We start from the raw sequence: 17927 nt of genomic DNA on the forward strand, positions 1-17927 counted from the left end.
GTGCCATGCCCTGGGCTTTGTCCTTCTCCTTGTCGCTCTCCTTGGAGGGGAGACGCTGCGGGCGCAGTGACTGTCGTGCAACCTCTCCTTGAGGGGAGGGACAAGAAGGGGGACGCCTGTATTAAACGGGGGGGGGGGGGGGGAGAAAGAACGAAGCAGGTGTAGAGAGCGACCGAGTGAAGGTCCTTCCCCACTGTTTTTCCAACCGGGCTCAGAGCTCCTTTGACCTTGGAACTGTGGGTCACTCCTGAAAGATATTTGGGGCTCCTGGGTGGGATGGTCGCGATTAGGAATTTAAGGACTTTTCCTAACCCTTCAGAGGTTCTCAGCCACTAAGCCCCCACCCCCCCCCCGCCCCCTTCCTCCCAGCCCCCCACCTGTTCTGTATGGTATGGTCAGGCCCCATCTCTGGCCAGACGCCGGACATCCTGGGTGAGTCACAGCCGGGCCTCTCCCGCCGTGATGTCATCAGGGACCTCAGGGACGCGGGTGAGGGTGGGAACTCAGGGTCCATTCTCCAGCCTGTCAGCACCGTCCTGGGCGAGGCTGGACTGAGCCCAGAGCTTCGGGCTGGGTTTCATCTCTCCACCCTTAGGTGGGCTGCTCCCATTCCCTGTCCTGCTCTCTAGATTGGGGCTCGGGATGGGGGGGGGGGTGAGAGCTGCTGTTCCTTCTGGGGTGGGGAGATGGGTGTGAAGAACGAGTGAACGAGTGCCCTGTGGCCCTCCCTTTGCCGTCCCATCTGCCTCGCACCTTCTTTCCAGGCCCTCAGCTCCTCTCCCTGCCGTCCACATAGCGTATCGCAAAAATAAGAAACTCACTCCGGGCTGGGTAACTAGCCCTGAGGGTTAGAGTGCGTACTTGGCATGCTGGAGGCTGGGTTCTAACTACAGAACCACACAGACCCCCTTCCCCAGCCTCCAGCACTGAGCTGGGAATAGCCCCTGAGCACTTCTGGGTGTGGCCCCCAGACCAAAACCAAACTACCACCACTAATAACAAAACAAACCAGAAATCCACTCTAGGGCTAACCATTATCGCCTGTTAGTGTGTACAAGCCATTAATCATGTGGCTAATGGAAAAAAACACACACACACTTAGCTTTGGGCCAGAGAACTAGCATAAAGGGCTGAGGCACTTGCCATGCAACTGGTCAACCCCAGGCACTGCATATGGTCCCCTGAGCACCACCAGGAGTGACTCCTGAGCACAGAGACAAGAGTAAGCATCGAGCACTGTTGGGTGTGGCCCCTCCCTTTTATCCCCAAATACTAGTATTGTGATGCATTTAACTTAACGTCAGCACTAGCAGAGACCAAACTACTGCATCTCAGTTAGCAACAGTGTGGATCAGTTACATGCTTGAATATGAGGCTAGTCACTGGCTGCCTCATTTCTGTCTGCCCAGGCCTGAGAAACTTGGTGGGGGCAGGTGGAGGGATGCGTGTGCTCATGGAAGGATTTGCAAACCAAAGTGCTTCCAGTGTCTGGTAGCTCACACACAAGAACAGACCACCTGTCCAAGCTGCCCTTCCATGCTTCCTGGGTGTTGGACGGCTCTGCCTGCTCCAGGTGTGGCTACATTGACACCTGGACAAAACTCTTCTCACGAGCAACCCCTTGTCATCTGAGAAGTACCACTTGGGCGAGCCCTGCCAGAAGCCTCTCGGATTGATAATGTGGTTGGTTATGAATGAATTTTTGGTTGTTAAGCATTCAGAGGACTGGATTGGAGCGATAGCACAGTGGGTAGGGCGTTTGCCTTGCACGCGGCCGACCCAGGTTCGATTCCTCCACCCCTCTCGGAGAGCCCGGCAAGCTACCGAGACTTATCCCACCTGCAAGGCAGAACCTGGCAAACTACCCGTGGTGTATTCGATATGCCAAAAACAGTAAGAATAAGTCTCACAATGGAGACATTACTGGTGCCCGCTCGAGCAAATTGATGAACAAGGGGATGACAGCGCTACGGTGCAAGCATTCAGAAACCTTTCGTTTTGCCATATTTTTCCATGATGTGTCGAAAATACACATTTCTTGCTTTAAAAAATGAGAGTCTGCCCCACATCTACTTTTTTGTTTGTTGGTTTTGGAACCACATCTAGTGGTGCATGGGAGTTATTCCCAGCTAGGTGCTCCGGAGACCATGGGTTCCGGTCTCTCACATAATCAACCAACTCATTTTACCTTTTATGGCAAATTTGCATTACAGCCATTGAAATCTCAGTGAAAAATCTTTGCGGGTGAAACTCCTGCTCCCTCGGGCTGTTGGCCAGGTAGGAGGGCAGTATCTCAGCTCCTGAGCTTGCTACATCTTCACATTGTATATGCTGATATATGCTAATAATGCAAATAGATAACGCCCAGTCAGAGCCTTGTTAGTGAAAGAGGAAGCCTCAGTTTCCCCTTGCCAGTGAGAGAGGAAACCCCATTTCCTCTTTCAAGATGTTTCATCTCTTCACCATCCTGACACACATTCCATACCCAAGGTTCTGTCTCAGCATTCCTGGGACTTCCCAGGAATATAAATAAAACTCTGCCCCGGAATCTAGGCTGACAGGGAAACTAAGATAATGGGCAATTATGCCTAGAGATTTGTTTCATCTTGCCAATGGAGAAGAACGCTCCATTTTCCCCTTGCCACCTTTCCCCCATCGGCCTGACACACATTTTATCCCCAAAATTCTGTCCCAGTGTTCCTAGAGCTTTTCAGGCCTGTAAGACTCCGTAATTGGAGCTGACGCTGACAGGGAGACCAAGAGAAGGGGCAAGAACTCCGGGAGAGATTTAGACCAGCTAGACATCCCTGTGATTTTCTGGCATCTTTTGCAAACACTTGCCAACCAATAAGGAATGCAGGGAACCCTTAAAAAGTCCGACACAAAACTCCCTGGCCTTAACTTAGTCCTATACGAAGTTCCTCCCCATTCTGGAAGCTCCCTTTCTTTTCTCTCTCTTCTACTTTCCAATAAACTTTTCTACTTTCCAATAACTCTGAGTCTGAGCATCTTTATCACTCAATAGTTTCATTCATGAAAATATTGAAGAACCCGGGAATCATGAACAAACCCCCTGCCCCCACTTCTGCATCCCCTGCATCATCTTTACCCTGTTAGCTGCTTTTCACATCATTTATTTATGTTCCGTGCTAAGGACTGAATCCAGGGGCCTCACACATGCGAGGTGAGTGCTTGTCCATTGAGCTACATATCCAGCTCCTGTTAGCTGTTTTCCAAAAAAAAAAAATTGATATAAGATGGGTTTAGAATAAAAGTTCACCCCTCAATTGAGCTTTTTTTTTTTTTTCGTGGGGAAGTGTTTGTGTCTATTTGCCCTTGGCATAAAATGACTGACAATTGCATCGTTTTGCATATTTGTGGGTTTGTGTATGGAAGTGTAATTTTTTTTTTAGTGTTGTGTATCACACCTGGGCCCTCACACATGCATGTTCTTAGTCATTTTGATGAACATTCTCCTTTCACGTGATGAGTGATTCAGTCATTGGAATATTAGCCAAGTCAGGTGTAAGCTCAGAAAGCATGTTCCTTGGAATGTACTTCTCACTTTTTAGCATGCATAAGAATCATCTGGAAGGCCTCAGAGAACACAGCTTTTGGGGCCTCACTATCCAGAGTTTCATTCAGGAGGCTTGAAGGGGATCAGCCACAGGGTCCTGCCATGCGTCAGTGAGGATGAGGGGGTTGCTGTACTACCTTTTTTTAAATTGAATTACCATGAGAAAAGTTACAAAGCTTTCAGGTTTAAGTCTCAGTCACACAATGGTCAAACACCCATCCCTTCACCAGTGCACATGTTCCACCACCAAGAACCCCAGTATACCCCCATCCCACCCCTCCCCTCCCGTGTGTGGCTGATGATTTTCACTTTGATCTCTCTTTACTTTGATTACATTCAATATTTCATAAGAAAACTTGCTATTATTATTTGGAATTTCCCCCCAACAATCAGACCTGCCGAAAAGGCATCATTTGATAATATGTTTTCCATTGCTGAGAATGAAGAGCATATGAGGTTTTGGGCTTCTGGTATTTAGTAATTAAGTCCAGTGAAATTTCTGCCAGAAGTTGCATCACTGCAAGCTTGTACCTCTGTTTAGTGGGCTCCAAAAGATGCCGGTTGCCACACCGCTGCCAAAAGGAAAGGCCGAGAGAGAAAAACCTTTCCCCTCCCGGGGCAGCATGGGGCCATAGCTTAGTTCACAGTCTAGATGCATTTCTGCAAGAAGCTACTGGGTGCTGAAAGTAGTTAGTGGGCCTTTGGGATCATGGTTGCTCAGAAACGGGGGAGTCACTCGTGTGCGGCCGCTTGGGGTCTCGTCTAGGCGGAAAGCGGCCGGCTGCTGTACTATTGATGGTATTTCTATTTACGTGCAACCTTTCTCTTCTGTGTGTTCTTTTTGGTGCTCAGAGATTAGTCCCAGCTCTGTGCTTGGGGTTTGCTTCTGGAGGTGCTCAAAGAACCAGCCCTCACCCATCAGGGGATTAATTCTGGGCCTCCCTCCATTTAAAAAGGAGATTAAAATCATACATTGTATTTTTAAGCTCATTTTTTTAAGCTCATTTTTATTTTTAAAAGTTGTGTTCTTGTTGGGGCTGAATCAATAGTACCGTGGGTAAGGCACTTGCCTTGCACACAGCCGGCCCCACCCCCTGGCCCCTCATGGTCCCCCGAGCACCGCCAGGAGTGATTCCAGAGTGCAGAGCCAGGAGAAACCCCTGAGCATTACTGGGTGTGTCCCAAAAACATAAATACAAAAAAGGTCATGCTTTCAGAGGACTGGGAAAATTACCCAGAGGGATAGAGCACAAACTTTTCATGCTCCTGGCCTGGGTTTTATTCCTGGTTTTGCAAAAATAAATAAAGCCCAGCACTGCATGATCACCAGAGCAGCGCCAGGAATAGCCCCTCAATACCAGCAGGTGAGGCCTTAAGACAAAACAAAATAAAACACTAAATACTATTTATCTTGATTAAATGTGTTGGCTTTTTTTTTTGTAATTTCTTAAATTTTTTTTTAATTTATTTTTTGGGTTTTGGGCCACACCTGACTTGCTCACGGATTATTTCTGTCTTTGCACTTAGGAATCACTCATGGTGATGCTTGGGGGACCATATGGGGTGCCAGAGACCAAACCTGAGTCGGCTACGTGCAAGACAAGTGCACTATCGCCCCAGTCCTGCAATTTCTTTTTTGTTTTTCTTTTTGGGTCACAGCCAGCAATGCACAGCGGTTACTCCTGGCTCATGCACTCAGGAATTACTCCTGGTGGTGCTCTGGGGACCATATGGAATGCTGGAAATCGAACCCAGGTCAGCCGCGTGCAAGGCAAACGCCCTGTCTGCTGTGCTATCACTCCAGCCCCACTGCAATTTCTTTAAGTTCCAAGGTCAATGTCTTGATCTCCTCAGCCTAGTTTCCAAGCACAACCTTAAGTCATGCAAAGTGGCTCCTGAGGCTGCTCCATCTTTACTACCCACTTACAGATCAAGGGCTTCGTTGGTTCTATTGTATTTCAACCCCAAAGGAAAGAACTCATAGTTTACCAAAGTATTAGCCTTTCTCACTTCTATCAATGTGCATTGAAGAAGAATAGTCTGAGGAGGGGTTTATCAACTTTTCCATGGGTGAAGGTGGGGTCACACCTCTCAGTGCTCCTGACACTTAGGGACTTAGGGACTTAGTAGCTTAGGGATTACTCTCAGTTCTGTGCTCAGGAGTCACTGCCAGCAAGGCTCAGGGGACTGTGAGGTGGTGAGGGTCAAACCTGGCCATCCTGCATGCAAGATTTGTACTCATGTGCTCTTCATCAACATTTTGGTGGGGATTTGTTTTTTGAGGGGAGTGACATGATTATACTGACATATTATTTTCCTGCTTCTCCTACTTTCCAAATTTCTTACAGTGATTACATTTATTTTTGCTGTTTGCTTTTTGTGCCATATTTTGTACTGCATTCATGGCTGCGCGACCTCTTATAGCTTAGTACCTCCTCTCAGAGAACCTGGCAAGATATCGAGAGTATCCTGCCCGCATGACAGAGCCTGGCAAGCTCCCTGTGGTGTATTCAATATGCCAAATACAGTAACAATAATGGGTCTCATTCCCGTTACCCTGAAAGAGCCTCCAGTGTGGCACCGCTGGGAAGAATGAGTAAAGAGAGGCTGCTAAAATCTCAGGGCTAGGATGAATGGAGACATTACTGGCGTCCGCTCGAGAAAATCCATGATCAACGGCATAGCAGTGATACAATGATACTCGGGGGTGCTCAGGGCTTACTGCTGGCTCTGAGCTCGGGGATCATGCCTGGCAGGGCTTAGAGGACCATACAAGATGCCAGGGATCGAACCTGCATCTACTGTGTGCAGGACCATGTCCTACCTGCTGTACTGTCCTCTCCAGCCATGACAGTGAGCAGGTTTTGTGGTTGTTGCTGGGCCACACCCAGCAGTGCGTAGGGCTTCCCACTGGCTCTGTCCTCAGGGATGCTCCTAGTGGGCTTGAGGTACCGTGTGGGTGCTAGGGCTCAAACCCGGGTCAGCTGCATGCAGGCAAGCGCTCTAGCCACTGTACTATCACTCATGCCCAGACAGTGAGCAGATTAAAGTTACAGACAATAAATGCAAAACTGTCTAGTAGAATCTACACATATGCTTTCTCCTAGAGTAGGTGGCTCACTTTTGGATCCTTGAAGAGAACTGAAACCATCAGAGATTTTTATTTTTTCATTAGCGACATTTTCAAATCCCACATTTGAGCTGAAAAAAATTAATGTGGCTTGGCTTTTTATGATGCGTTAATTTTAGTGAAAATTATGTTCTGATTTTTTTTTATTATGAGGCACACTCTCCTTAATGAGATTTCTTATTCCAATTATCGAATGAATTCCTAAATCTTGAAAGATCAACATTTGTTTTCCCTTACCCTGATTTCTATCCCTTTTAGCTCCTACCTCTAACTTAAATTGTCTTTATTAAAGACACTCTATTTTGTTTGTTTGTTTGTTTGTTTTTGATTTGAGGGCCACAACTGGCAGTGGTCAGGGCTTACTCCTGGCTCTGCACTCAAGAATCATTCCTGGAGGGGCTTGGTGACCATATGGGATGCCAGGGATTGAATCCGGCTTGGCCGCATGCAAGATAAGCACCTTACCCTCTGTATTATTTCTTCTAGAGGTATCGTGAAAATCCCAAGATAACACAACACCAGTTAGAAAGTCCTGAAGCAGGCCCTGACTGAAATGCTGCCACTGATGACCAAAAGTCTGCCATTTAACTTTCCATGCACTTTGAAGAGAATCCCTCATCGCTCATGGCCGACAGGGCCCGCCTTGTCTGGATCCTTGTCTGATGTCTCTTCAACTCCTTCTTCTTCTCACGTGGTCTGCTCCTTAGCTCCTCTATCCCTGCCATGCTGATCCATTGTTCCCCAGAGGAGTCTGTGGAACAGACTCTCTCCTCAGGCACTTTCCCTTGAATCGTTCCCTGTCTGGCACCCATTTCGCTCAGCTGGTTCTCTCGCTTGGCTTTATTAGCTTGACCTTCCTTGACTATCAATGTTCATTTAGTAGCTTTCCAGCACTCTCTCCCTCTCTCTCTCTTTCTATTCTTCCTTTTGAGTCACACCAGGCAATGCTCAGGGGACACTCCTGCCTCTGGACTCAGGAATTACTCCTGGCGGTGCTCAGGGGACCATATGGGATGCTGGGAATCAAACCCGGGTCAGCCACATGCAAGGCAAATGTCCTACCCGTTGTGCTATCGCTCCAGCCCTCCAGCACTCTCGTGTCCCCTAGTTTTGTTTCTGCTCTAGCACTCTTCACACCTGCCTTTATACTATTCATTGGTGGGTCAGTCCTTTGCTTCCTCCATGGGAAAGTTAAATGAGAACAGTGCTTCCCACTGGGTAGAACAGTTGTGAGCACGGAGCAGGGGCTCCAGAGCCTAGGGAGAGAGCTGGATGGGTTGCTTGACATACCAGGAGCTTGGTTCCATCCCTGGCACTCCCTAGTGCCCCAAATACCATGGGAGTAACCCCCCAGTAAGATAAAAGAGCATCCCCTGAGCATTTTGTGTTTGCAACCCCAAACCAAAATCAAATAAACAGCCTAGGGGCTCCATAATACTTGATGAATGAATGAAAAAAGTTGCAGTGTGGGCCTTCTTACTAATCAATTTCTTTATTTTGGAAAAAAAGAAAATAAAGCCTAGAAAATTCAACTTGTTTTGAGATTTTTTTTCTTGTTGGGGGCTTTCCTTCCTTCTTTCTTTCTTTCTTTCTTTCTTTCTTTCTTTCTTTCTTTCTTTCTTTCTTTCTTTCTTTCTTTCTTTCTTTCTTTCTTTCTTTTCTTTCCTTCTTTCTTTCTTCTGTGTTTGTTTGTTTTCTACATTTTTCTTTTTCTTTCTTCTTTTTAAATTTGGGCCACCCTGGCAGTGCTGAGGTGTTACTCCGGGCTCTGCACTGAGCAATCACTCCTAGAAAGCTGAGGGGACCAAATGGGATGCCAGGGGTTGAACCCGGGTTGGCCACATGCAAAGCAAGTGTCCTACCCACTGTACTATCACTCCAGCCCCAAGGTGTTGTTTATTTTCTTACCAAGGATGGACAAGGTCTTACAGTGTGGATGCTTTGCTCTGGAAAAGAAAAATCTCATCCATCTGGAACTTGGATCCTGAAACTTGAAGTGTTTTGTGGATTTTGGCACCCTCTTCTTCAAGATTTAGGTCTCTGGCCTTTGGCTTCCTACTACATTTTGTCAGTTGGGTTGTGTTTGAGAAGAATCTGTCTGCTGAAACAGAGACATTTTTGAATCTCACTTTTGATCTTAAAAAAAACACTAATGTAACTTCTTGATTTTGTATGATATGCTTTTTTTAAAAAAAATTGTTTTTTGGGTCACACCCAGTGATGCACAGGGGTTACTCCTGGCTCTGCACTCAGGAATTACCCCTGGCAGTGCTCAGGGGACCATATGGGATGCTGGGAATCGAACCTGGGTCGGCCGTGTGCAAGGCAAATGCCTGACCTGCTGTGCTATCACTCCAGCCCCTGATGTGCTTATTTTAATGAAAATAATCCTTAGGATTCTTAAACTCAGGGCTTGCTCTCCGTGATGCCATTAGGCTTCACCACCACAGGGATGCATGAGCACACGCCCCCTCCTGGAAGAAGTGTGACTTTCAGCCTCTGAAAGAGTTGGTTCAAGGTGTATTTGGCGATGTTTTTTGGGGAAATCTTGACAGTAGGCGCTCCCTACTGTATTGTAGTGACTATGAGAGTAGTTTTCCTAAATCGTCCTGTTTGTGCTTTGCTTTTGTTTTGGGGTCATACCCAGCAGGCTTATGGATCATTCTGGCAGCAGTCAGGGGACTGTATGCATATCTGCAACGTTACGGATTTGTACCAGGGTCATGGCCACCCTAGACCCATGAAAGGCAAGTGCATTACCTCTTGGCTTATCTCTCTAGCCCCTAAGCATTCTGTGTGTGTGTGTGTGTGTGTGTGTGAGAGAGAGAGAGAGAGAGAGAGAGAGAGAGAGAGAGAGAGAGAGAGAGAGAGAGAGAGAGAGAGAGAGAGAGAGAGAGAGAGAGAGAGAGAGAGAGAGAGAGAGAGAGAGAGAGACTCTAAGGTGCTCAGAACTTGCTCCTGGCTCCAGCTCAGGGATCACTCCTTGGTGGTACTCAGGGGACGATATGGGATGCTGGGGATTGAACCCTGGTCAGCTGCCATGCAAAGCAAGTGCTCTACCCTCGGTACTATTACTCCAGTCCCTCTCCAGCCCCTAAACATTCTAAATGAGATTCATTTCCTCATTTTCTCCTTCACTTCTCGGTGTATTTCTTAGAATCTGACAATAATAATGGAGAACAAGCTGAAGATCTTGCTTTCGATATTGCTCATTACAATCGAGTAATGAACTTTGAAATGCTAGGGGTTTTTTTTTGTGTGTGTATGAAGCAAATAGTTTTAATAAAAGAAATTTCAGCTACCTCCCAAATTCTAAAATTTATTTCTTAAATATTTTCTCCCCCCTCATTCATAGTTTTCTTTTGTTGTTACTGCTGTTTATTTTTTAAAATAAAATTGCGACTTTTTAGCCCACGAAATAATGATTCGTATCAAATGGTTGTCATTCCATAGTTTTTCTTTTTTTTGGGGGGGATAGGGGAGGTGGAGGGTTGGGGCCAGATGCCTGGAGGTACTTAAGGAGTCATGTGGTGCTGGGGATCAAACCCAGGCTTCCTGCATGCAAAGCATGTGCTCAGAAAGTTGAGCCATCTGTCCTTGTCACTCCACCTTTTATTAAATGTCTCACACAGATATGATTGCTTTCTCAGCACTACGTCCTTTGCGATTCTCTCAGATCCATTCTACCCAGCCCATGTCAGGCTTTTTGAGTTGTTTTGTTTATTTGAATGAGCAATTATGATAAAGCAGAGGATTTCAAAGTGTGGATTGTGGTTTCAGACCCATTCAGGGAGTTCCAGGAGGAAATACATTCAGAGCATCCTTGGCCATCAAGACTGTATTCATAAAAACATGAATGTATTCTTTTCTTTTTCATTTTATGTCTTTGCAGTGGGCTGGAGCACAGTGGGTAGGGCGTTCGAACCCGGGTTCAATTCCTTCACCCCTCTCGGAGAGCCTGGCAAGCTACTGAGAGTATTTCACCCACACGGCAGAGCCTGGCAAGCTACCCGTGGTGTATTCGATATGCCAAAAACAGTAACAACAAGTCTCACATGGAGATGTTACTGGTGCCCACTCGAGCAAATGGATGAGCAATGGGATGACAGTGACAGTAACAGTGACATGTGTTTGCAATATTCTCTGGAGTTTTCCGTGGGTGACCTATTATCATGTAGCTCTGATGACTTCATGGTTCTGATATTAACTTGGAATTTTTAAATGCTCTTGGTTTTAATTTTGAATATTTTAAACATTAGTAGCTACAACCCAGACATACAAAAAAAATTGTATGTGTGTGTGTGTGTGTGTGCGCGCGCGAGATATGGAGTGGGGCACACCCTACCCACTACTCTTTAGAAAGCTTTTAAGGTGCTTCAGTAATTTGAATTCAGAGAATGAAGGGACCCAAAGACAAACTGTTTGATCTAATAAACCTAATGAATTGTAGCATTGTTGAACTTCTGATCTGGATTGGCTGTGGAAACACCAGGCACAGGCAGACACAAACTGCCCCGTAGAGAATATTATCTTGAGATGACTGACAGTTACAATGTGATAAACCCAGTGAAATAGCCACAGAATATTGTCATTGCAAAAGAGAGAAATGTTCAAGTCATGGTTTATTAGCTTAGAGTTAAGGCGATAGTAAAGACAGGGAGGAATGGCAGAACCTGGGACATTCTGAAGGAAAAGGAATTGGGTTCGGTAGCTGAGGGTGAATGTTCTCCTTAGAACATGTGTATGTCTCTGGCTACTTTCATAAATTGGAGGATTATTGTGGAGACAAAGGTGAGAGAATCCACAGAGTGGTGTGTTGTAAATGCTGAATAATGGATCCTGGGGGGTGTGTGTGTGGGGGAAGGGTCAATGTGTGCCCATTTTTATAATGTAAGTATTCCCACCCTAGCTGGTCTGAAAGCATGAGGTCACTGCATCTGGAAGTGGGTCGAGGTGAACACGTCATTATACATTGCTCCATAGGTTTTCCATCATCATGTGTCATACACCTAGCAGAAGTACAAATAGCCTGGAGAAAATACTAATGCAATGGGACAAAATCATTTGGCAATCATGTGCTTGGCTTATTTTTCTTTCTTTTGACTGTACTGGGTTGAATTTTAAATTCATGTAATTTGACTGTTAATAATGGCTGTGTTTAGCAAAATTCCTAAAAAATTAGCAGTTGGTTCTCACAAGTCACTTTTTTTTGGTTTGGCAATGCTCTGGAGTCATCCCTGGCAATGCCCATTCCAGTGGTGTCTGGGGGGGGACCATGCAATGCTGGGGATCAATCCCTGGGCCTTTGCCTCCCAGGTATGTGCTCTAGCCTCTGAGCTATTCTCCCAGCCTCTTTACTATTCACTGCAAATTGTCTTCAGCACATTATCAACACAATTTGATCCTCAGTATCACATGGTCCCCTGAGAGCAGCCAGGAGTGACCTCCAAGCACAGAGCTGGGAGTTACTCCTAAGCACTTCTGGGTGTGGCCCCCTCTTCCTGCCTCCCCCCACCCCAAAGCAAACAACCCACTATTGGATCCACCATATCATTAACTCTACATTGCTTAATTAGAGGGTCATTATCATTTCCTCATTGCAGAGGGGAGGAAGCTAGGGTACCTGGCCTGACACGGGGGCAGGATCATAAGGCTCCAGTTCAGGGTTCAGTGATGGAAAGTGTGGGTGGCAGATAGGGTGTGTGTGAGGACTCAAACAGAGGATGGAATGGTGATTACGGAGTCAGGGCAGAGCATGGCCAATTGACAAGCTCAGCGTCAAACCCTGATGTCTGGCTCTTAGATAACTATGTTCTTAGCTTCTATACTGGGCCACAGCCCTCTTTAGACACCTAAGGAATGCCCGTTAGGAATCCAAGTAGACCTGTTAATGGCTCTCTGAGTTTGGAGTCTGGGAGAGAGTTTGGGGCTGTTCCTTTCCTTTTCTTTTTATTGTTTTATTGAATCACCATGAAATACGGTTACAAAACTTTCATGTTTGAGTTTCAGTCACACAATGATCAAAAACCCATCCCTCCACCAGTGCACATTCTCTGCCACCAATGTCCCCAGTATTACCCCCCCCCCCAATTTCCAAGCCTCCCTCTGCCTCCATGACAGACAATTTCCCCCATACTCTCTGTATCCTTTTGGGCATTATGGTTTGCAATATAGATACTGAGAGGCTATCACGTTTGGTCCTTTATCTACTTTCAGCACACATCTCCCATCCTGAGTGATTCCTCCAACCATCATTGACTTAGTGATACCCTCTCTATTCCAGCTGCCTTCCCCGTATCCCCTGCCCCCAGCTCATGAGACAGGCTTCTAATTATGGAGCAATATTCCTGGCCCTTTTGTCTACTGTCCTTGGGTGTCAGTGTCATTTTATGTTATTTTATATTCCACAAATGAGTGTAGTCATTCTATATCTGTCCCTCTCTTTCTTACTCATTTCACTAGGCATAATACTCTCCATGATCATCCACTTATAATCAAATTTTATGACTTCATCTTTCCTAACAGCTGCATAATATTCAATTGTGTAGATGTACCAAAGTTTCTTTAACCAGTCATCTGTTCTCGGGCACTCAAGTTGTTTCCAGATTCTGGCTATTTTGAATAGTGCTGCAATGAACATACAGGTGAAGATGCCATTTCTACTGTGCTTTTTTGCACCCTTAGTATATATTCCCAGAAATGATATTGCAGGGTCATATGGAAGCTCAATTTCTAGCTTTTGAAGGAATGTCCATATTGTTTTCCAAAAAGGCTGGACCAATCAGCATTCCCTCCAACAGTGGAGTTTGGGGCTGTTTCCATCAATCTCATTATCCTGGGCTTAGAGGGGTATGTAAAGCCACAGGTGATTTATATGAAATCACCCAGAGAAGGTCTATCAAGAGAAAAGGAACAGTTAAACTTCTTTTAGAGAGAAGGTTGATTACTGGTTGCCTGTGTTGGAGGTGGGAACAAGAATTAGCTCTACATTAGCAAAGAGGCATGATTTATTTTCACATTTTTTACACCTTATTCATATCCCCAAGAAACTGAGTAATACTTTGGGGTAAGACGGTCCTTCCTCCTCTTACTGGGTAAGAGGAACTTCCTAAAACCTGAATTTAAACCAACACTATACATTTACTAGAAAAGTGCTGCATTGTTTACTTGTAATGGATGAATCTGATGGTGTGAAAAACGATCCCTCCAGGAGATTGTTAAGAAACAAAGCAAAAAAGAAAGAGATCTACCGATTTTCACAAATTTTCTCTTACTGAGGTACTTATTATAATTCCCTGAGCCATTTGGTTGTAACAAGCGATACAAAACAGATTATTGTGTGTCTGCTAAGGGGACAGGCTTGGGGTGTGGTTGGGGCAACGGAGACAGTGGAGGAGGGAAGGTCACTCTGGTGGTGGGACTTGCGTTGGACCATTGAATGGCCGTAACAACTGTATTGTGAACAACTTTGTAAACCCCAGTGTTTAAGCAAATAATTTTTTTTTTTAAAGGAAGAGTCCCGGGTTCCACCTCCATCCACATAGCAGAAAAAGGAGAGGTCTGGAGGGAGGCAGGCTCAGGGGTAGCAGGAGAGGGTAATGTAAGGGCAGCTGAGAGGAGGAAGGGGTGGACTTTCAAAAGCTCCTGGTGTCTGCAGAAAAGACAGAGACAGAAGGGATTTGGCAAGCCGAGCTCCTGCTGGCTCCCAGAGCGGCCCAGTGGGCACATCAGAACCCACCGCTGAGAAGGGATTTGGGCTCATGAAACCATCAATAACTCCTCAGAAACCTCTGACTATGAAGAGTCAGAGGAGGAGAGAGATGGACAAGGACGAAGGACATGTGGGTTTCTCCCCTCTGGACCTACACATTTGTTCAAGGGTTGCACCTGGCTGTTGGCCTCTTCCCCTTCCCTTCCTCCCCTCTCCTCCCTTTTAACTTTTTTCCCCTTCCCTTTTCTGTTTACTTGTGACTCTGTGCTCAGTCAAACCTGGATTGGCTGCGTACAAAGCAAACACGTCTTCACTTTTGTAATCTCTCTCTCTCTCTCTCTCTCTCTCTCTCTCTCTCTCTCTCTCTCTCTCTCTGTGTCTGTCTGTCTGTCTCCCCAATTTTATTTCTTTCAGCAGTCATTTGTAGCTTTTTTAATGGAATCTTTCACTTTCTTTGTGAAATTGCTTCCCAGGGTACTTTATTCCAAGGAGGTAAACGGGATTGGGGGTAAATTATAAATAGAATTGAAGAATTTTTCTTTCTCCTCTATCTTGTTGCAGACACTTGTGTAACCAACGTTTGCATATTGATTTTGTGGCCGGCCAGTTTACTGCACAGGTTTACTAAAAGTCATTTGAGGCTGGCGAGACGGAAAGCGCTAGAGCACTGGAATGCCGGCTGGGGGCCCGGGTTCAAGCCGGAGCACCGCATGGTCCCCCAAGCTCTGCTGGGAATAGCTCTTGTACACTGCTAGGTGTGGTCCTCAATTTTTTTAAAAAGTAATTTTAATTCATAGTTGTATACTAAGGGCACTCTGGTGGGGGGGCACTCTTGGGGTGCCATGGGCATCAAATCAGAAGCCTCTTACATGCCAGGCTTGGGTACTGCTACTCAAACCACACCCCTGGCCATTCTCGGGGCATTTAATACCCATTTCTGACTTCAAGGTAAGAATTCGAATGTTTCAGCCTTAATCGTGATGCTTGATTTCTGCCCCCACTTCCTTCCCTTTTGCATTTCTGCCAGGACTCAGCCCCTAATACCTGATCTTGGGATACGCACATTTGCTTGGTGTGGTGCCCATCTATGGGTCACACCAATTGTGCCGTGCCAGAGATCACACATTGTGGTACCTGGGTTGTAGGATTCTACGCATGCAAGGTGGAGCCGGGGGCTGAACTTGTGCCTTGCTGACCTCATACTACAAGGCAGGTGCTCTACCTCTCTGCCCCGCATCCCCCCCCCCCCCCGGCCCCTACAAAGCTCTCTCTCCCCTCCTTTAAAAATTCTCACAGATATAAATGACTAAAAATATATAAATATAAATTCAACCAGATATAAATACACGTCTCTTCTTCACAAATGTATAGGCTCAAAAAATGGTCTATGTTCCTGCTTTATTGAGTTTCTAAAAATTAAGAAAAGTAACTTGAGTAGATAATGAACATTTTATGAATTCCTATGAAACACTCTAAAATGAGTCGTTTATTTTTACTCCTTTGATATTTTAAGCTGTTGACCTTTCACTTTGAATTTGTCTAGTTACTTGCTTTGGATCACGTTGCCATTTTGTTTTAATGCCCAACTGAAATTAACTTCTATCACTTATTTTGTATTAAACTATTCATAAAATATTGGCCTGTAGTTTTCTTGAGTAGTCTTCAGGTTTTGGCATTCGCTTTTATATTTTCAAACTTGGGAATTATTTTAATAACACTGAAGACCTTTGTTCCTTGTAAGTTTGACTGAATTTGATTGAAGTCACTTGTGAAATGGTTTGGATTTGGTGTTTCCATTTTTACCTATTTTATTTGGGGGGAGGCATTGAAATTACACCTAGGAGTGCTCAGGGGCTACAGCTGGCTCTGTGATTGGCGGGTGGGGGGGAGCACTCCTGGTGGGGCTTAGAGACCATGCAGTAGGGGGTGAAGGCCACAACTTCTGCTTGCAAGGCATTTGCTCATCCATTCAGTGACTTCTCTGGCCCCGGATTTGATGCTTTTTAAAGGGTAAATATTTAATAAACTTTGTGGTATTTTATTTTAAAACGGAATCACAGTGAGATACACAGTTACAAAGCTCTTCATTATTGGGTTTCAGTCATATAATGTTCTAACTCCTGCCCCTTCACCAGTGTACATTTCCCACCACCAACGTTCCCAGTTTCCCTCCCGCCTATCTTTCATTTTCTTTTCCTTTGTTACCCTTGTTTAAACCATTGCTGTATGTTTTGGTCATATATAGTAATATGTGTAACTTACATTTAATTAAAAATTGTAGTTTATTTAAAAATAATTCATTTCGCGGGCTGGAAAGATAGTACAGTGGGTAGGACACTTGCTTTACATATGGCCAACATGGGTTTGATCCCAGGTGTTTCATACGGTCCTTTGAGAACTGCCAGGAATAATTACTGAGTGCAGAGCCAGGAGTAATCTCTGAGATCACTGGGTGTGGCACTTCCCAAAAAGAAATCATTGCACCGAGATTTCTCATACTACTTTCTAAAGTTTCTTTATATTGGAACTGGAGAGATGAGATATTTGCCTCACACACAGACAACCTGAGTTGGTTCCGGGACCCCACCAGGAATAGTCAGGTTATCTTCGATGTGGCAGGTAGGAATATCAATTCTTTGAATGATACGGGTCCTGAGTTAGTCTCCAGGACCTCTCGGCAGACTCAAGTGAGGTAATGGGGGTAGAGAGGGCTCCTGTAAGAAGGAAATTTACTCAACCACTGAGCTGCAGCTATGAGGAGATTATTTTTTAATCATGCCTTTCTAATGATCCCAGATGATCCAGCCCCTTTATTGAAGAGAGACATAATGCACACCTTAGGAAGTACTTTCCAACTTTTTTCCATTGAGGGACAGTCTTTATAGCTGTTCTGATCCATAGTTCTGACATAGATTTCCCAGTTATCCCTCTTGAGATTAAAAATGCTGTGAGCCCTCATCCAAAAGAACAAAAGCAACCGCTGTTGGAGAGGATGTGGGGAGAAAGGGACCCTTCTTCACTGCTGGTGGGAATGCCGACTGGTTCAGCCCTTCTGGAAAACAATTTGGACGATTCTCAAAAAATTAGATATTGAATTCCCATTTGACCCAGCAATACCACTGCTGGGAATATATCCCAGAGAGGCAAAAAAGTACAATCGAAACAACATCTGCACATGTATTTTCATTGCAGCACTGTTTACAATAGCCAGAATCTGGAAAAAACCCGAATGCCCCAGAACGGATGACTGGTTGAGGAAACTTTGGTACATCTATACAATGGAATACTATGCAGCTGTTAGAAAAAAGGAAGTCAAGAATTTTGTAGTTAAGTGGATGGGCATGAAAAGTTTCATGCTGAGTGAAATGAGTCAGAAAGAGAGAGACAGACATAGAAAGACTGCACTCATCTATGGTATATAGAATATCAGAGTGGGAGACTAATACCCAAGAACTGTAGAAATAAGTACCAGGAGGTTGACCGCATGGCTTCGAGGCTGGCCTCACGTT

At 45.3% G+C, this 17927-nt stretch overlaps 1 protein-coding gene across 1 annotated transcript in view; it reads right to left on the bottom strand.

The window, feature by feature from the left end:
- The window catches only part of ACP3 (acid phosphatase 3), an 81933-nt gene that overhangs the window by 54226 nt on the left and 9780 nt on the right, over positions 1–17927 (bottom strand). Inside the window, exon 2 of the mRNA XM_055135046.1 lies at positions 1–116. This exon is cut by the window's left edge and continues 10 nt beyond it. Within this exon, the coding sequence (XP_054991021.1) occupies positions 1–116 (116 nt within the window). The remainder of the gene's footprint in view (positions 117–17927) is intronic.

Source organism: Sorex araneus, chromosome 4 (assembly GCF_027595985.1).
Source record: "Sorex araneus isolate mSorAra2 chromosome 4, mSorAra2.pri, whole genome shotgun sequence".
Classification (NCBI taxonomy): domain Eukaryota; kingdom Metazoa; phylum Chordata; class Mammalia; order Eulipotyphla; family Soricidae; genus Sorex; species Sorex araneus.